General features: G+C 47.0%; 1 protein-coding gene across 4 annotated transcripts in view; it reads right to left on the reverse strand.

Moving 5' to 3' along the window:
- Positions 1–21,100, reverse strand: part of ADCY2 (adenylate cyclase 2) — a 401,614-nt gene that overhangs the window by 3,522 nt on the left and 376,992 nt on the right. For 3 of the 4 annotated variants that reach the window (XM_073238029.1, XM_037024865.2, XM_037024862.2), the window contains exons 21-24: positions 18,036–18,182; positions 16,185–16,292; positions 5,930–6,044; positions 1,862–1,986 (exon numbers count right to left, since the gene is read on the reverse strand). In XM_073238029.1, the coding sequence (XP_073094130.1) occupies positions 1,862–1,986; positions 5,930–6,044; positions 16,185–16,292; positions 18,036–18,182 (495 nt within the window). Of the gene's footprint in view, positions 1–1,861; positions 1,987–5,929; positions 6,045–16,184; positions 16,293–18,035; positions 18,183–21,100 lie in introns of those variants that run through there. The other variant, XR_005063085.2, reaches the window with a different exon arrangement.

Below are 21,100 nucleotides of genomic sequence, written 5' to 3' on the forward strand. Positions count from 1 at the left end.
AGGGGACAAGGAGGCACAAAATCTCAACTGTAATATAGATTAGTAAAGGGATGAAAGTAGAGCACAGGGAATATATTCGATAGTTCTGTAACATCTGTGTTGAAAGCAGCTATGCTAGTTGGGGTGAACAATATAGGTAACTACTGAATCACTGTGTTGTATACTTGAAACCAATATAATACTGTAAATCAACTACACCTAAAAACAAAACAAAAAACAACAAAAACCTCCCATCCATCTACTGAATGTTCCAGGTGTGTGGTAGGGGCCCAGGTTGGCCTACCCCTGGGAAAGTGTGCCTCTCCCCCTGCCAAACAGGAGACCCCATGTCATCCAGATTTGCCAGAGCATCCCTGGGCATTGGGAGCTGCCAGGGACATGTGTGCAGAAAGCCCTAGAAGACATGGTGCCGAGGAATGGTTAGACAAACCTGCTAAATGGCACACCACTCCTCTCAAGGATGGCAACTGGGCTGTCCCCACAGATGGAGGCGCCTCGCCAGCCCCACTGCAGAGCAGGCCCCCTTTCCGCAGAGAGCTTTGCCTAGGTCGGAGCTCTCAGCAAAACCAGCTGACTTGACTCCTCTTGGCAAAGGCCCATTTGGCTGGGAAGGCCGGGAATGGCCCCCTCCTGCCATTGCTTTCATTTTCGTGTCTTCCTTCTCTTTGTTGCATGGCTGCTGCATTTCAGAACTGTTGCCTAATCATCTGACTGGAAGAAGGCAAATACTTAAGTAACGTTTGTTCCATTCTATATACAATTAAAGACACTATGCAGAAAGGCCCCAGAACCAGAATCCTCTTGGAGGAATGAGGTGGAGTGGCCTGAAAGGCAAGCAAGTAGGCAGAGGTTTAATGAAAAGCTCTTTCTGGATGATACAGGCACTGGTGTCCTCTGCAGACATTAATAAAGGACTCTAAGCCTCCATCATAATTTCAGGAGGCAAGGTTATTTGAGGATCTTGGCCAAGCTGAGGCACACCAAGTATAGGGACTCACCAGATTCTATAGAAAGGACAAAAAAAAAAAAAAGATAAAGCTTAATATTTGTGTTGGGTGACTTTCATACAAATTTACCATTTGGCAGGAGTTTTTCTCCCAGAATACAACATAGTTGAAATAGTGGGTGAAACGTCGAATCATCACTAGTGGAGGGTGAAGCAGGCAGAGAGCTCAGCACAGACATACCGTACACAAGTCCCTCCCATCTGGAGATGTCAGCCTCTTCCCAGGCGTCTGGCCTTGGGCCCACATTCATCACTGCTTTACTAGTCAGACCTTAGCTTTCTCTCCCTTGGGTGGATTCCAGAACTTTTCAGTCATTCCTAGATACCCGAATCCCATGGTGGCCCCGTTTAGTTCTGCCACCTCACGTCCTCCTTGCTTCTATCCTGACCTCTCCTGCCAGCAACTTCAGTCTTCCTCCCAGTGCAGGCTCTGGAGACAGGAAGCCTGGGGGGTTGTGTCTGGTTTGCTTACAGGTTCCTTTCCCTTGTAAAGTTCTTTCCAAGGTGCAGGGCCAGGAGCAGTAATGGGACAGGCGCCCCGAGCCCACACTCAGCCGACAGACTGCCGTGTTGCTCATGGTGATCACTTGCTTTCACAATGCGATAACCTTTATAGTATTACATTTTTTATTGTTGCTAATAGTTGACACAGAAATGAATTAATATTTCCCTGATAAAAAGATTTCAGTGAGTTAATTTCAAGGTTATTTTCAAGTTTCTTTCAAGGTTTTTCTCAATTTAAGTAAATTTCAAGTTTTCTTTCTTTGGTTTCAATATATTATTATCACTATTATTTTATTTATCTGTGGTTCTCAAGAGGACACACTGACATGGCGACAGAGCCGCCTGAGCTACCTGTATTTTGTCCAGGACTCCAGTGCTGTCCATCCTGCTGGCCACGTTCACGGTGTTGCCCCAGATATCATACTGCGGCTTCTGGGCTCCGATCACACCAGCTATCACAGGTCCGTGGTTAATACCTGGGACGCATTGGAATTGGGTTAGCAAGCTTGACTTACAGCAACTGTCTTGAGAGGAAAAGTGTGATGAGAATATTTTTGAATCATTATTAAACATTAGCCCAAGAAATAGAATTCCTCCATCATCTCAAAAATATGAAAATGTTTGTCTGTTTTCCCCTTCTAGACCTTGATTCATGTTCATTTTTCCATCCGGCATTATTTCATAAGAACATAAAATTACTTATACTTTAAAAAACTGAACATTCTAATTGCTGTTCTATGTGGCTATATAATCTTAGACTTAAATAATCATTACATTTTCCAATAGCTTTGTAGTTAAATGTTACCTTTGAAACACACATATTTTTATTGTAAATGGTCATGCTGAGTAGTGTATGTATTTATTGGCTGTTCTGCCACTGTTGGACTTGGGGTTCACGCCCACATTTTGCTGAAACCACCTGCCCACACACTGGTACTGCTTTTCTACTTGCCAGGCACCATTCTGTGTGTCTTAAATATAAAAACTCTTTTAATTCTCCAGCAGACCTGGGGGGTCTGTGGTCATCACTTCTGTCATTTCAGGGAGGAGACAGAGAGATGGCACCACACCCCTCGTCTATGGCTACCAGGCAGTAGACAGCAGAAGGCAGAAGGGCTACAAAGCCAGGCAGCTGGCTTCATGGCCCCTGCCTGTGAAGACTCTGCTTTCCTCTCTTTGCCACCAGCTTCTTGTGTACATGCTTCTTCCCACCTTCTGGACTCTTGTGTTTGATAACTTCCCATTGGTGTCTTAAATTCTGGAGGACATGTGTAGGCTCTTGATTCCCACTGCTGAACCTATTTCCACAGGGTTCTCCAACTTGCCTGCAGCCAGTGAGGGGGTCCACCCTGTCACCTTACAAAAACAAACCTTAACTGCATAATATAGAGATTTTAAAGGAATTCAAATTCTATGACTGGCATTTAAAAATACACAATTGGAAAGACATAAAGAGGCACAACTGAGGGCAGAGGGAGCTCCCTGTGAGCAGGAGTGATGCACTGATGGTCTCCAGGGAGGCTCTGGAAGGCTTGAAGGTTTGGGTGCTTGGCTCACTTGAAGCTGGGCTTTACGGCTCTGCATCCATTGGAGTGCAGGAAATCCAGGGGCATAAGTCCCCTGCCTAACTGTGATTCCCCATGGAAACTCAACCAAATCGCCGTTGCCGAGATTCAGCAGTCGGTGCTCTTCAGTCCAGCCGGCCAAGTTCTCGCCAAGGCAGAACGGACTTCCTGGGTTCCCAACTACGTGGGCATTACACAGGTGTTAATTCCCCGATCATCACGTGCACTGGGCTACCATGGACAATGATGGTAACAGCTGCTCTGATGACCCCTTCTTAGTAATTGCAATTATAAAACCCTGGTTATTATATGTACACACCTGAGCTCAGGGTGGCTTTGACACTGCGTGAGATGTGGAGGTGACATCTGCCATCAGGAGCTACAGCTTCAAGAGCCTGATCAGCTTTTCTAGTCAAGGAGAGGCCTGGACTCTTGCCCATCCTCACTGTCCCAGGTAGGACGAGTCTTTGTCACAAGAACTCACTTTAAACACAGACCCACAGTTATGATGGGAGTGTTGTGGAGGAGGGCCATAGCAATAGAAATAGAGGTACTGAAATTGGTTGATTGTTACCCCTACATTTTCTCCTGGATCTATGGCCCCAGCCTTACAGCAGAAGTCAAACTTTACTGACTAAAGGGAGCATTTCTGAGAGATTTCCTTTCCCACTGCTGAACCGCTTAGTGTATGGCCTGTTATGGAGCCAAAGCACGAAATGCAGTGAAAACACTGTTCCACATAATCTTCCAAGGTATGCAAGGGGTGAGAAAGAAACTCTCCTTTGCTTTATGGGGCACTTGGTAAAGCTCACACCTCTGCTTCAGACACCCCAAATGACTTATCCCAGCCGCTGGCTGCTGCCCAGTGATCTGACCCCTCTGCCATCAGCTTTTCCCCTGGCTGCTCTGATCTTGCTTGGTCAGTGGCCTGGGGGCAGTGGGGAGAGAGAGCCTGGGCCAAGTATTACTGGCAACGGGATGATCCCTACTCAGAGCTGGAGTGTGACTGAGTTTTGGTTTCTGTTAATTAACTGCTTCTACATTTGACATGCAGTAAAGGATGATAGGAGCGACTTTGGCTGTTATTATTTGTATCATCTTTTTCATTTTATTTATTTATTTTTTTTGGAATTCTTACTCTCCTGAGTTCCTACTGTGAGCTGCCACTGGATGGTGCCATATACTCAGGTTGGGGAGGGAAGCCACTCCTGGGAGGGCCTGGGGTTTGAGCAAAGGCAGCCTCAGAGACCAGGGGAAACACTGAGCTTAGGCTTCCTTAGAAACCTAAAAGAGCTGGCATGTGGAGTGAGTGTACAGGTATTATTAGTGAATAAATCGTCGGTGTAAAGAAAGCACTTAGTGAATACCTACTGAAGAAGGTCCATTCAATCGCTCCCAGTAGTTTAGAATATACTGCTACTGTTCAAATCAAGAAAACCATGCTTTTGATGTTACACATGTGACTAGCAAATAACTGTCCCCATTCCCCCTTGCAGAGAGGGGCAATATTATTTGGCCCCTGTATGTTTGACAATAGAGGGGTCATTCTGCCATACAATTAATTTATTTTTTAAAAGGAGCATAGTATGAAAGTTTGAGGAGCTCATTTTCCAAGTTGACAGAACAGTAAGGAAACTCTGAGGTCAAAGGGACCCCGCCACATGTGACATGTCAGCAGGCTGATGGGGTGCCTCCTGCCTGCCAAGTCCTCTCGTCTTATATACTGGAGCCTGGGTAAGGGTCCACAGTGCACAGAGGTGAGAAGGCACAGAGAAAAAAGTGTCTAGATACTGATGATCAATAATACTGTAAAATAATTCTTTTTGCTCAAGAGATGTAAAATATTTCTGGGTTTTAAAATTCAGAACATATGCAAAGCAAAGGAAGAAAATCAGGTTTAATATTGAGATTTTTTAAAACGCTGAAATCTGTATGCAAGAGAAATGGAAAGCCATTCAGATGGAATTTGTTAGAAGAACCAATTTCAGAAGAGCAAAATGTGTTGCCAACAGAAGCATAAACTGGTCAAAGGAGCTCTTACAACAAATCATGAATGGCTGCAAGTTGCTGTGGGAGCATCGCCAGGCAGCTGTATGCTAACCTGAGGAAGTAAAACACATTTTTTTACTAGTAAATAATTGTCCCCATTGCCCCTTGCAGTGTAAAAGGCATTTGAAAAAGGCAAATAAACATGAAAAATGCTCAAGAATCAACTTAAAGTAAAGGAATAACTTACTAGAATTTTTTTTTTTATCTTAAAGAAACCTGACTTCTTCTCTTGGACTTGAACATTCAATCTGAAAAGCTATCGCTATTTCAGAACCTACCAAACATGTATGGTGTTCTTGGAGGTTTTGATCTCAGAAGTGTGTGCTCATTTCAACCAGTCTCAGATGCAGTTTTCAAAGTTACATTTTACATCTCTGGAGCCTGGATGCATCTTAGCACCCAAGTGGGCCCTGGTTTCGTGGGCAGCAGTCCCTGTAATAACGGAGGGGCTCATGAGCTCCTTAGGGAGGCTCAAGGCTGTGCATGCGTGATTTGCAGAAGGACACAGAAATCCAGTTCACAGTCTCCTTGCTAAACCAAGTGATTACAGCTGGAGTTCCATCAAAGAGGGTCTTTTTTTCCTAATTTGTACAGGAGTGCTTGTTTAGCTCCTAATTTCCCTGAGCCTGTCTGCCTGCCATTCAGTCCTGCAGCCCTAAGGACATGTTGCCATTGTTCTACCCCAGCACTGCAATGATCATCAACATTCTCTGTGAATCTGTTCCTCCCCCCATGCCTTTTCCATAAGTGAACTCGGATTTTAGCATGACACACCCCAAGTGAACCAGGTCTCAGCGCAACCTACCCACTCGCAGCTTGAAGTCGTTGAAAGAGTGCTTGTTGATGGCGTCCAGTTTGGCCACCAGGGCAAATGCGAACTCCACCATGGTGCCTATGTGCATGTACTGCCTCTCGGGCTCCTGAATAAAGGCAAACACACACAGGTGGGGTCAGTGCTTTGCAAGCCGGAAACAGTCCCTCAAACACAAACCTGGGCTGCCATCAGAAAGGAACACTTAAACATTGTAACATTACAACTGCAGATGTCTGGTGAGACGGCTTCTACAGACCAAGGAGAGAAGCTGCACAAGGAACCCACCCTGCTGTCACGTTGATCTTGGACTTCCAGCCTCCAAAACTTTCTGCTGTTTGAGTCGCCCAGCCTGTATTACTCAGTTATTACAGCCCTAGCCAGCTCATACAGGGAGAATGAATGTGTGCCTTCACTCAGCCCCAGGCAACTGATCATCCCTTGAAAGACAAGAGTCATCATACATATAGAATGTCCATGTCAGTCCTGAAGTCAGTGTGGCCTTCCATTGTCTCCCCAACTTGTTCGTGAGCTCCACAAGGGCAGAGCCTATGTTCCATTAGCCTGTGTCTGCACAGCAGGAACAGGAGAAGCACTTGGAGATGTCTGGCAGCCGACAGACGTATGGTGTTTCGGTGTTCATGAGGTAGGCTCACATCACTTATTCATTAACGTGTTTGAAAACCAGCCCAAGTCAGGTGGCTGCTGGGTGCCCCACTGGGCCCTTGACCCAGGGGTCCACACACAGGCCCTCAGAACCATGATGATGGGTCTCAGGTGGACTGTTGGGAAGCCAAGGGGACACGTCCAGGAGGAACAGAGAGTCATCAAGCTCTGGTGGCAAGTCAGGGCTGACTGATGCTCATCTGGGGGCATGTCCCAGGAGGGATCGTTCGTGTGCCCACTGAAGGGGCGAGGGCTCTAGGGAGAGAGAGAAACAAGGTGAGAGGGGTGGCTAGGGGAGCGCCCTCAGATGGCACAGGGAGGATGGAGGGGCATTAGTAAGGGCCCTGGAAATGCTCCAGAGAGCGGGCTGGAGGAGCAGAACCTGGGCTGTCGGGTCTCGCGCTGGGAAGTTGGGGCAGTGTTCAAGCCCACCAAGGTCAAGGAGCCCAGCAGAGATGGAGAAAGCTCCAGGGGATGTTCTAAGTTCAGGCACCTGGTGCCCATGCGGAGCTTCCCTGCAGAGGGCAGAGATGGAGACCAACTCTGAGGCTTCCATAGGGATGAGGGAGCAGAAAAGAGGTAGGAGGCTACCCTGCCTCCTCACAGGGATGGGGATGACAGGGGGATGCAGGAAACCATGGAAACAGCTGAGGAAGGGGCAACGGCAAGACGGCTGCCCACTGATCGTCATAGTATCTCACTCATGCCAGTGCGGGGAGATGCCATGGGGCAAGACCTCTCCCTCCAGGCACTGCAGACACCTGGGCCAGGGCCAACCTGTTTGTGTATGTCCTTCAGCCTCAGTCCTGGTCTCCAACCCCCAGATGCCAGGAACAGTCCCCCTTCCAGCCATGACAACCATAGATGCCCCCAGACCTTGCTCCAGGTCCCCTGGGGGGGCAGCCGAGCCCAGGCACTACAGGATATTAATATGAATGAAGAGAGAGGGTTCCTGGCTTAGAGGGAAACAGTTCTTCCCCCTTCAGGTGAATGATACTATTCTAGAAAAAAGATGAATGAAATACCACTGTGGCTAAAAATCCTCCATGTGAACCTGTGGGAGAAAATCCAAGCAATTTGAGAAGCTGGAACTAGGAAGTCGACTGCCAGCTAACTGGGGAAATAGCAGAGTCATTTCTTGAGAACAGTTACACACTTCTGTCAGAACTTGCTAATATTTCTTGTCTTCTGACTAAAGGGAAAACATTATTTGGAGGTTTACGCAGTCAGTCGGGAAACATCTTGCTCCTTAGCAAGAGGCACAAGCCATTAAATCAACAGGCAGGATCCTGTGCAGCAGAAATTATAGCGATCCTAGCGAAGAGAGATTTGCCACAGGAGAAATGGTTGGCTTTTTGCTGAACCAAGCTCAGCAAAAGAGCTCTCCTCCCTGATAAATTACCGCCTAGTCTGTTTCACGCAGTGGGCTTAAGCTGGAGCTTTTCCATGACCTCGGTGATAAATGAAGAGATTGAGTTCTTGGCTTAAATCCAACATCAATAACTCATCTGGACTTAGTAAACCCTAGAAAAATATGATGCTCAGTGTCTAGAAGAGCTCAGTTCATTTCAAAAAATCCTTATAACTGAGCTTTTGATAAATATTTGATGATAGTACGAAGCAGCACTTTCTCCCATGATCCAAATAATTTCTGTTACATATCTCCAAATATTTAACTGGCTTCCAGCTACACAGCAAGATGGTTCATTCAGTTTCCTGGAACATATTTTGCAGGCGGTTTGTTTGGATGGCTCACCAGCAAGGAACATGGCTGAGAGTGAATGCATGCTTCCTGAGGCTCTCTTACCATCCAAGCAACTGCTAACAACTGAGTAATTTTTTTGGCCAAAGTTAACGTGTGCCTCCTCTCTTACCCCCTGGCCCTTCGCCCGTCCACCAGATAGTCACTGAGCACCTGCTGTGTTGGTGTTGGCCTGGTCTTGAAGATTTAGAACTGCCCATCTAAGGAGCTGCTCTCCTGCTGGGGCTCCTGACCAGGCCCTGCAGGTCTCCGAAGGGAGCACCAGCTCTTTCCCAGGGGGTGCTGATTATCACAGAGGGCTGGCCCTCACTGGGTGGCTCAGAGCACCCGAGTTTCAGCGACTGTTGGAAAACATGACGGGACCTCACAACTTCCCAGTGTTTACCCAAACTCAGAAGCACGAGATAATATTTACGGAAATCTGTCTGATTGCGGGGCTATCCATGAACACTTCTAGATTCATTAAACTTGGATTAAATTGGACTCCACCGGACCTCACTCTGCCAGAGAATTTATCTGAAAAAAAAATACACCTTAAGGGAAGTTCTAGCAAACATCCTGGTCCCAACATTTCATGCCATTTTCCATGAATAAGTTGGTGGGCACACTGCTCAGTACAGACCCGTCATCATGGTTCTGAGGGCCTGTGTGTGGGCCCCTGGGTCAAGGGCCCAGTGGGGCACCCAGCAGTCACCTGACTTGGGCTGGTTTTCAAATACGTTAATGAATAAGTGACGTGAGCCTACCTCATGAACACCGAAACACCATACTTCTGTTGGCTGCCAGACATTTCAGAACAATTAATAGCAACATTGTATCTATTTCACCCTCACTATGACTCCCCATGAAGTCTGCCTTCATCCCCATTAGGCAGGTGGGGCATGGAAACCCAGATGGTTGTTGACTTGTGTAAGTGGTGCAACCCAATTTTGCAGCCGGGCATTGTGACTCCAGGGTCCTCAGTCTTAATTGCTTCGCCACTTTCCTCCTGTGTGCTGCTAGGACGTGGTTGGCACTTTCGCTATCTGCATTTTATATATCCTCTTCCTTTTTGTTTGCATTTTCTCTTTCAGGTTCCGTCTACTTCAGTTTGTTCATTAAAAAATATTTGTACACTGAGTTCATTTTTGTGAGCTCAAGGATGATATTTAAATAAATATCCACAAACATGTAGACAAAGAGTAAGGAGTTTCCCTTGATTATTCCTGCTGATAAAATGGTGGCAGGGGTGTTAGGTGATGAGCCAAGAGACAGCTGGCTAATGGAGATGTGCATGCAAGAATGGTTCATCAGCGGCTCCGGAGCTCTGGCAGAGCCTGAGTGTCTGACATTTTAGGGTCTTTGGGATTCCAAAGTGACAGTTTTCAGTTTCCTGTCATTAGCATGGAAGTAGGAAGGCATTTCTCTCTAGGTACAACATATCATAGTAGCTTTTGTTTGTATTAAAACACCCAGCTCTGGGATATTTTCATTTCAGCAAAGACCCACAATAAAATATATTTATTTCCTACCTTTTCCAGTAAAGGGAATTGTGGTTCTTAGATTCAAATATGTCTTAGCAACCATGACATCAGCGGCAGGAGGTCCAAGTCACTCTTCACTCCCTCCCCAGTCAACCTGGCAGAGTCCCCCTGCTGTGGATAGCATGTATGTTTTCCCCAAATGCATCTAATGGGATGGCATGATGAGGTGGGGCCTTCAGGAGGTGGTTAGGCCACACAGATGGAGCCCTTGTGAATGGGATTGGGGTCCAGTTTGTCTGTTGTCCTGCAGCAGTTTGTCAGGGCAGCCAGGCCACCTGAGGCCCCCTGACATTCCCAGACACCTACTGTGCTCACCCAGCATCACAGCTGCTGTTTGCACACACACCCTTCCTGGACTGTAAACTCTGGGGGCAGTTAAAGAGGAATGGTCATTAGCAAGCTCCTGGCACTTGCCACAGTGGGAAAGGAAATATCTGCGGGGTGACCTACTAGCTAAAAATCTAGAACAGCCAAGCCAGAGATGGAGCCATTGATTTGAGTCAGTGAATGCAGATGGGAAATGTGTACTGTTCATTCGTCATGCTGTTGGTAGCTCAGTTTTGCTAATACATGCAGTGAGTGAGTGGAGAAATCTTACAGGTGGGTTACATGGAGCCTGAGATCTGATTCAGAGGGTGGAAGGCAGCAGGATAAAGTTGGAATGCTCTGCTAGCCAGTGGGAACTCCCTGGGGCAAACTCAGCAAGGCCCAGGTGGGGCAGGTAGTTGTGCCTAATAACTACCCTCAGCCTGTACCCCTGGGTCTGCTGTCAAATTGGACATAACAAATAAACAATAATTTATTTTTAAATGTTTAAAACAAAAATACTTTAAAAGTAAGTAGAACAATTTTTAAAAGAGTAATAATACACATGCTGTATTTGATTTAACAAGCCATAGGGCTCATGCCTTGATAAAGAATAAAGTCTCCTTGCTTTCTCCTGCTTCTCTGCTTCTTTCTTCCCCCATATTTTTCTGGTGTACAAGTTCTTTCTTTTCAAAGTGTTGCTGGCAATAGGCATTGGTCTATTTGAGTTTGTGAATAAAAGCTAGAGGTATGGCTTATTAAAGCAATAATATAATCAAACCGTAGGTTTGAATGCAAGTTTTCATCCCTGTACTTTGGTTTTGACTTCTTTAAGTTCTTAATAAAATTTGTTTGAAAACATCAAAATCATTTACATAATTGATAAGACCAGAGATATCCCTAATAGTTGATCAGGGCATAAAGGATGGATTTCCTCTATGACAGAGCCTGCAAAACCCCTCAGAGGTTGAGTAGATGCCGCTCCAGAGTGTAGCAGAGGGCGTGAGGCAATGGGGAGTGGTGTGGAATGTGGTAATCTGGGGAGACCACGCCCAGTCTAAATGCAGCAACTGCTTCTATGCTCCAGCTGATGACTGCTGTCATAAGGAGTGAAGATCTACCAATTTTCACAAGCTGGAGATAATAAATTTTAGTGATAGGTTCTTTTTCTTATAAGTCAATAAAAACATACCTATAACGAGTTTGCTATCATGGGCTTGAAGTCTAAAGGCCATGGCAAAGAACAAGCTGGGGGTCGGAAAGAGAGTGAGGTCCTGACGGTAAAGTTAAGGACCACTGAGGGGCCAAGCTCCCCATTTCTTCTGCCCACTGTCTTCCATTGCAGAACATCTATGTATCAGGTACATGTTCACAGAAGTATGAGAGTAGTTACAATGCCAGCCCATTCTCAATTTAATATTTCATTTTTTGACAAATGCCTGCTTCTTTTCCAAAAGTTATCAGTTGTTACATATAATGCAACCAACCATTTAGTCATGTTGTCTTCAAGCTTAAAATTAGAACTCATTGTTTCTTTAAAAAAATACAAACTAAGCCAAACAAAGGCAGACAGAAAGACCCACTCTGACTAGGTGTTGACAGGCTTCTTTGCACTTATTCTCCCAGTGGATAAGTACAGTGCTCCTGCAAGTAGAAATGTGGAGGTAATTACAAAGAAAAGCTGATTTGCAGAAGGCTTTTGTCCAGATAACTTTGCCTCTTTTTGGATTTAAGAAAAACACCTCCTTGAGATACACAATATATGTTGCAGATTCAATGTCTTTTGTTGCCAAACTAAATATTTAGCTAAAGAATAAATGTAAGCTTTTTATTTGTAACTAGAGGTAGGTTACAGGCAGGTTACAAAAGGTAAAAGGAACATTCATTTCTCATAAAAATAACTAACATCCACATAAATACTTATGAAGGATGTTATCTCCCCAAACATAACAAACTTCCCTTGCAGAAGACTTTCACTGTACTTCAAAATATTTCTAGAATGATCTTACCAAGATTCTAATTAAATGCTCTAAATAAAAATAGCTCATACTGAGTAAAAACTCCCTGTGTGGACATGATGACATATCATATTTCATTGATGTTCAATAACCCTTATACTTGTCTACTGGAGGGACAACGGTATCAATATGCAAAACGTACAAACAACAATTGTATTATTAGTGTTACTAGCATTTCTATTACCTACTCTGCTCAAGGAGTATTTTGCATATTCATGCAGCCTTCCCAACAGCCTTATGAAATGGGTAGGGTCTCCATTCCTTATATGAGGACGGCGAAGTACAGAAAGCTTACCTAGTATAATAAGTGATGAGCAGTCTCACTTGAAAGTAACACTTTCCCTCTGCCCTGAAGGTAAAAGAGTCTCTTACTAACTATGGTGACTGGTTACAAGCCAGTTCAAGTGCAGCTAAAAAGGCAGGTTTTTTGGTTGGGGCAGATGAGGGTAGAGGGCCGGGGCTCTCTGTTGAGACCGGCTTGCTAAGGTAGGGCTGGAAGCAGAAGGGAGAGAATGGCACCGTTACAAACCGGAGGGTGCCAACTCAGTGTGCTTGGGACAGGGGCTGGTGGAGGAGCAGGGGGGAAGAGCTAGTGAACCGCAACCAAGCTCTGGACTGACAGAGGTCAGCCCTGAGCCCAGAGTGTCCATGCTGCAGTACTGCCCTATGGCTGCTTGCCCTCTCTATGACCCTGGGCAAATGCTCACTGCTGTGCCTCAGTTTCTTCATCTATAAAATGGGCACAGGTGGGGGAGTGCTTCCTAGGCTTATTAAAAATAAAGATTTAGGAAGTACTTAGTACATGTTAATCAAATGTCAGGGGGAGAAAAGAGAGGGTTTGCATTGGGAGTAAAAGGTTTGTAAAGGAGTGAAAGAAGTCAGAGGCTGTTCTGGGAAGTAGGGCGGCCCACGTTCAATCATTCATTGAACAATCTCCATGCACAAGGCAGCCTGCTGGGTGGGGACTTTGGGGAACACCACCTAAGACAAATTTGGATGGGGATCTGAAACACACACATTCATAGGAAAGATGAAAATGACATGCAACACGTGGGAAGAAAGGACGTAGGATCTAGGTACAGGAGGTCAGGCGGGCGAAGGTCAGGGTACAGAGCAGGCTTCTATGAAGGTAGAAGCCTTGGCACTGCTGAGGGGTGACACTTGCATGCAGGGTGTCATTAGTGTGCGTGACAGTCACCCTGGGAAACTAGTGGCAATGGAGGCAGAGACACAGAGGCTTGGGGGTGCTTCCAGAAAGCACTTGCGGCAACCAGCACAGGTGGTGTGGGGCAGGAAGTGGGTATACCCTGCTGGCAGGGGCCAGATGGGTGCTTGGTATTATCTACACAAAAAGCACAGGGCATGTCTGAGGGCTGGTGAAGAGACCGGGAGTCGGGGGAGGGGAGGGGCCAGGCAGAAGACTGGGGCCCTGTTTTGGGAGGAAGGGGACAAGAAGGTGAGGGTCGCTGTGGAAAGCTGGTGTCTCTGGAGAGCTGGAAGTGTGCTGTCCATGTGTGGACCAATGGTCAGGATGGCGGCGGGGTGACTTTGGTGGGGGTCGGATGCACAGAGGGGGAGCAAGTCTAGGCAAGCTCCTGACGGCGAGGAGGGGCCAGGGAAGGAACACGGGCAGCGTCCCACAGAGGGACCACCCGCAGGGCACAGCTGAGCAGATGGCCCGGAGGCTGCGGGAGAAGAGACTTCTGGGTGAAGGTGACTGCCATCTGTCAGAGGCCGCAGACAGGCCTTGGGGGGCGAATGCTCAGAGAATGCAATCTGGCATGGATTTTGGAATTTAGAAGTGCTTCCTGACCCTGAGGAGTGGGATTCCCGATGGGGACTGGTGATGGGGAGGGAGGGTTGTGGGGAATAAAGGTGGTGGCTGAGGACCCCAGGCCCTGCTGTTGGCCGGGAGAGGCAGGCCTGGAGATGGTGGCTGGAGATCTGGAGGAGGCTGAGATGGACTAGAAGACAGGACCCATTAGGGGACAGGGGATGAGGGGGACATGCCCACCCACACGCTGAATGTGGAATGGATCTTCACATGGTGGGGCCCTGAGGGTTTCCACCCTGAGGTCCTGCCCAGGGGATCAGTAAGCGGCTGTTGGGGCATTCAGCTCTGGACCTGCTCTGGTGAGTGTCCTGAATAGACAATGAGGGACTGGCTGGAGAGGCCACTCAGCTTGGGCACAAAACTTCAGGAGGCACCGAAAAGCTCAGCAATCATGAGATATGTTTCTGAATACACTATTTTAAAAATCAAAATTAAAGCAGAAAAATCGAGCATGAACTAAAATATCAAAATTTTAAATAAAAATTAAGAATGAGAAGTGAATTATGTTCCCTTAAAATTCGTATCTTGAGGCCCTAAACCTTCCTCACCCATACGTCTCTCTTTGTCATGTGAGGACATAGAGCAGAGGCCACCCACAAGCCAGAAGGGAGCCCTCGCCAGCAAACGCCTCCTGCAGGACCTTGACCTGAGACCTCCAGCCTCCAGAACTGTGAGGACATAAATATCTGCCATTTAAGCCACCCAACCAGAGGTGTGATGTTTGTTCTGCTGGCCAAGCTGTGACAGATAAGATCCGACAGTGCTAGCTGAGCATCTTGGAGTTCGAGGCCAAAGGAAAAATGTCTGCTCCTATACATATATATGATTTCATGTTATTTTTTTAAAGGTAATTTTTTTCTAGAACTTTAAAGTCTTGAAAAAGTGTAAGTTTGCTTCTAATAAAGCCAGGAAAATAAAATTATCATTAGTTCTGTTCTGGTCCAAATAAGATTTTTCAAACTAAAACAATGTTGTATATTTTAATACTTCCGTTTTAAAATTTTCCAATAGTTTTTCAGCACTTTAATCTTCCAGCAATAAAAACCGAACAATGAAAGGTACACAATACTATGTATACAGGGTTGTACATTTCCCCTCTTGTCTCAGGCACAAAGATGGTGTGGGAGGCACTTCTCAGAATCCAATATAAGGTTTTTCTAAGTTTTTTTTATTACTTGTTTCTTTTACTTTTCCTCATTACTCAAGTAATGCCTACCCATAACAAATTAATAATCTGGAAGCGAACGCCTGAGAAAAGCAAACAGAATACAAATTACCCCATTCACTTGGAAAATCGCTCGTGTTAATCTTAAATCAGATGTTTCATGTTCTAGTCTCTGCTCATGAATGTTAAGAGGGAAAAGAGGGCCATTGCCATGTTCCTGGAGAAGGGAGCTCTGTGTTAGCACGTTGTTCCTCTGTCGGTTTTTCACACCATCTGGTGGTGGGAAGGGTGTGGGGGAGAGAGAACTCAGCATAGGGGATCAGCCCTTCCTCTCTTGCAGGAATCCCCCTGCTATGGCAAGCTGTGTTCTGCTCAGCTCTGGGCCTCTGTGCTGTACCCACTACCTCTTCCCCACAGCAAACCTGTTCTGGTGCCAGCCAGGGAGCTCACTGTCTTAAGGGGGAAGGGGGTCTTGTGTATTGACCTGCAAGTTACAGAAGTGCATCTATACACACACACACACACACACACTGAAACACAACACAACATAACCAAAACCCCCTTAAAATTGCTAGTTGGTTGAAGAGAATTTGGACCAAACCACCTTTTCAACCAAATTTCTATGTGGTCAACTTGGATTTTGATCACATTGTTTTTAATCAAAATACCAGGAGCCATCTTATATAATGAGTCACATTTAAATAAGCACATCTAATCTTCTAATTATTTGTGTATTTATCTGGTATCAAGCAACTACCAGTGTGGTTGTTTATATCTACCCCTCCCCACCAGAGAAAGGCATCCCTTAGACACCTCCAGAAGTCTCCTCTTTTCTCATGAGACCTTAATCACTGAGGCTTCAGTTGTGCACAGAGCCCAGTTTATGGGTCACTGCATGCCTGTTCTGGCTCCAGGGATGGTGTGTGGGTGGGGTTGTGGCTCACATGTGCTGCTGTGCAGTCGACGCGTCTGTACCTGGGTGTGCTCCTGGCTGGGCACAGCACTCAGCCCCGTTGCTGCCATGTAAGTGCTGCCAATTGTCTTGATCTTTTCAACCCCACTGAATTTCGGCTTGGACAGCAGCTGTGAAGCAATGACACTTACTTAGTTACTCAGTCGGGAGCTGACCCATGGCCAAGCATTTTCTAGAGACATTCTCCGATTCTAGTTCACAGTGAAGAGTCTTTGAACCACTGCTCATGCACCTGCTGACCTTGGGTGTTGCTATGAAAGAGCACTTGATGAATTTCACAAAGAGCATGTCCTTGGAAGAAAATGCAGGATAATGATTTACTTCCAATTAACATGATTACCTTTCAAAATTTGCTAGTAAAGGAACCAGGATAAATTACAATAATTTTGGCAAGTGATAATGGCCTTGAATAAAGTTCCTGAGTCTGTGCTTGAAAGGCCTAAGTGCAGATGTATGATTCAGTGAGTGACGTCTTTCCTGCACAGTGAGGGTGACTTATGACCAATTACAGTGCTGAGGATTGGCTTTTTTGTCTTCTGAGTGCCTGACTTGGAGGGAATAAAGACCTAGAATGGCTCTTCCCACCAGCCCTGACCTAATGTTTTTGTCCCAGCTTCTGGCCCCAGTTACTAGCATCCTCTGAGCTCCTCCCCATCCACTGCATTAGATCTTGGGGTGGAATGGAGGAAGGGTAAAAATAAGAGCAGAAGCTGCAGGGCAGAGGAAGAATGCGTGGAAGGAGCCACTGAAGGAAACTCTGTATCTGCTCAAGACCACGGACAGCACTGGCAAAAACTGCGAACATCTTCTGGACGCTTGCTCCACACCCCTGCTTACAGAGGAGTCTTTCAACATTACATGTCGGACAATCTAAGACAGGTGAGCGATCCCCGTACCATATATCCACAAGCCAGTCCCACCTGGACGAGCTCTGCCACTTGCCCTGCGGTATCAGGGAACATCTAACTCGTTGGGGGGCAACTGGAGCAAATATGCCACTGTTCCTCACTGGGAAGCTGGCACGACAGAGGACATCTCTGGATGTCATTACCTTACCGTGAATCAACCTTGGGTGACAATGGTAGTAACAGAGAAATGCACAGGTGCCACAGCCATCTAATCTAGAAGGTTGGCCTGAAACCACCATATTATATAATTTCATCACTGTATTTCAAAGTTCCATGAATCATGACACACCTATGCTCAGGGATGTCAATCTCCCTACTTTTTGTAAGAATGGTGTAGCAGCAATATCCTTAAAACCAAAGGTATGTGTGTTCTTACCTGAAGACAAAACACGTTATTTTCTCTGTAGGCAGAATACTGAATATTGAAATATGGCACTTATTTCAAATTCTAAAACATGTACTTTGTGCCTTCTAAAATATATCATTCCACATACCGACGACTTTTTCAGTAATAAAGCATGTCCCCTATGCACACTTCAAGCTGATATCTGACCTTGGAGTATGCAGACAGACGGGCCAATAATCTACTATGATAAATATATCCTTTTCTCTTTTACATAGAAAAGAGTGGGCAAGTATTTTCCTTGGGGCTTGGGTCTCTCTAGGAAATTGATGAGCACACTAGGTAGACATTTCATTGAAGAGATTTTGGTAGTTCCTGGCAATCATACCATCAGACAAATGCTCATTATTTGTCTCTCCAAAATTAGTCAGGGACCTAAATAGAGCAAAAGGCTTTAATACAAGCCATCAGAAATTATGCTAAAGGACCAGTTTTAAGATAGGCCAGAATATTGGACTACCTTCACATGCTCCAGCCACAGGAATGCCAAAGTGGGGGACAGGGGCCATGCAGCCCGCCAAGGATAACTCCCCAGTACCTACATCGTCAAAGTCAGCGATGATCTCATTCAAGAGCCGAAGGCATTCCAAGCCCTCCTTGTTCACGTCAGATTCTGTGTAGAATTCTTTGAAATCAGGGATGGACGCAAACATGACGCAGACACAGTCGTAGGACTGGTGGTACAGCTCCTGCCGGGGAGGAACAGGACGGCTGAGCCCTAGGAAGCCTTTCAAACAAACACGCTCCCCATGCAGGTGGGTCTCGGTGCTAGGACTGTTAGAGAAATCACCCAGTGCTCCACTCCACGTGTCCCCCGCAGCCCCAGCCGGGCCCAGTCACTGGCCATCTATCACAGGTGGAGGCTCTAAGGAGCCAAGCTTAGCACCCTCAGTGCCCCTGCCAGATTCCCCCAGCTCCCGGGCGGTGTGCACCCAGCTAGACCTCTCTGCATCTCTGCCTCACACAATCACAGGAGTCCTCAGACTTCCAGCTTAGGAAGAAAGCGTCTTAATGCACCTGATGGGAAACAAAATGATTTCCCAAACTACTGTGTTGTCCTGAGATGACTCGGTACCGTGGTGTTCTTTGGCAGCAGTCTTGATAGATTATCTTTAGTGTCGCCTGAAAGGTGTGGATGCAACTAATCAAGTCACTTGACTTGCATCAGGAAGAGCCTGTGAAACCCCTCAGGATGCTACTTATTTTGTATTAGACACCAGTGACACTGTTTTGTTTTTAAAAAGAAAGAGGCTCATAGTACTTCATCCACAGACCTGAGGAAAATTACCATGCCTTGAAAATACAATTTCAAGGTGTTTCCATAGTTTTCCCAACATACGGTGAAACCTTCAAGTTCAGCTAAGGTTTCAGAAAGGACAGGTTGTTCTGTGGGCCCAGGGGTGGGTCCTGTGTGTGGCACTGGTGGCCTGAGGCCTCCCCACAATGAACTGAGCCTTGTCCCTGGGGTGGGCTCCAACAGTCTGCATCTTTTTGAAAATCTCATGGGTTATCATGCTGTGCATCCTTAGGACCATGGGCTACAGGATGAAATGGAAGGCCAGGGGAGTCGGGTGAGGCCCCAAGGCTCCCAGCTGGCTTAGGGATCAGGCCTAACCCCACGCCCTGGTTGGGCACCCTGCAGGTGTGGGCACTGCTGGGGGTTCGGGCTGCAAATTACTCACCTACCCCCGGATGGACAGTTCACTTGGCACCTTTGGGGAAACACCAAGGGCAAGGTGGGTCTCTGGTCCCTGGCCTAGTTCAGGGCTTCCTTAGGGCCATACTTGGGAATCAGCATAACTTCACAGATGGGAAACTGCAGATTCTCCAGCTTCGAACTGTATCCTAAACTCTTGAGAGATTCCCTCAGGTCTTTGGGTTGGGCTTGGCGCCAGAGAGGACCACAGGCTGATTGCCTGATGACCTGAGCTTGTCTTATATGCCCAGAGGACCTGGGTGTGGGGGCTGGCCCAGGAGGCAGCCTTTAAGGACATTCTGGAATTCAGGGTCTGAAATGGGTAACCCTGGTCTAGCACAGAGCTGTCAAAAAGCACCCCTGAGCTTTGGGATTCAAAGTGAGCTTGTCATTTTAATACCCACTCATGTGCAACCACTTTGCTAAATGAGCTCGAGTAAAGGCAATGCAGCCACAAAGTAGCCCCACTTCTGTTCCTATTTTGTTGAGTGAGACTAGTTCTTCCCTGCGCCTAGATGACAACCTGGAACAACAACCCTTCTCTTTCTGCCATTCGTGTGTGGGACGAATCCTCCCATCAATAACGGAGCACCCAGGCTAAAGAGGGGTCAAATCTGAGCCTCCTTGAATGGGCAGTGCCTCTTCTTCTCCAGCGTGGGCCACTGAGGGGGACCTGCATGGCAGGAAGGGGTGAGCTGGCTTCTCCCCTTGGCCTCATGCTTCTACTCTGACCCTCCCCAGTGCCTCGCCAGGTTTTCCAACGCGTCCCAGGGTGGAGAACAGGGAAAGGACAAAGTATCTCTTGAGAAGGAACACTTACCACTGATAGTGTCATGCCCCCTGGGCACCAAAACCCAGCGGACATTATCCTGGTTGTTGGAAGACTCCGTCTTTCCCCATCACTTCACATCCCGCCCGAGGTCCCTTGTGGACCACACACTCCCGTCCTGCTGTGAACGCTCTGTGCCAACTCCTCTAGCTTCTCTGCTGGGGTTTCTTCACCCCTCCAGGCAGCTTTTTAAAACAGGGTCTTAAAGTGACCCAGTGCCAACCGGCTCTCTCTTGTTGGTCCCTGAGCACCCTTAGTCTTCCCAAAGCCTGAGAGTCCCAGTACATCCCCACCTGCAGCCCCCAAGGCTCTTGGCCCAGACACTTCTACAGCCACAGCCCTGTGCTTTGTCACCTGCCATCTGTGTCCCCAGAGGGAGGGCTATGCAGTGACTCAAGCTGTAGGGTACAGAGCCCAACCTGAGCAGTCTGGTCCCTTCATGAGGTCAGAGGTAAAGGGAGGATTCCTTCACCAGCCCCTTTGTGGGGGGCTCACTTCTCACCACATTCTGCCCCAAATCCCTCTTCCAACCTCTACTCTCCTGGCTGATTCATATGCTCCCTGCCAGTGAAGGGCTAAGAGCTGTGTCCCTGGTTTCCCAGCAGGGCATTTGTAAAGGTGTGAGGTGTTTAGCACCTCCTTTGGAATATGGGGGCTACTGTCTGGTGTGTCACAGGCTGGAATTCACTTCAACACCCTGGGCCCCCTCCACTTGCTCCTCCCGGGGGCCAAGCTCCATGCCTGGTGTTAGGGACACAGAGATGGACAATATTAGCCCTGCCCTTAAGGAGCTGAGAGTCCAGACAGAGAGACATAGCAAGAAAGAGAACCTGAAAACAAAGTGCTTTGTGCTTGCTTATGCCCTGGAGTGGAGGCGTCTGCCTGGTACGTCCCAGAAAATGTTCAGAACTGGCACTGGCATTCAGGAGTCTGACTCCCAGGTAGGTGCCCTCTTTTACTGATTCCTGTGGGAGCAAGGAGGTGTGCTCTCTTTCCCATTTCCCCCAGCTGACCTATGTGTTAACTGTTTAGCAGCCTGTGCCCCCAGCTGTCAGCTAAAGCCTAATTTAGGGGAGTCAAGT

This window comes from Manis javanica, chromosome 1, assembly GCF_040802235.1.
Source record: "Manis javanica isolate MJ-LG chromosome 1, MJ_LKY, whole genome shotgun sequence".
Taxonomy (NCBI): domain Eukaryota; kingdom Metazoa; phylum Chordata; class Mammalia; order Pholidota; family Manidae; genus Manis; species Manis javanica.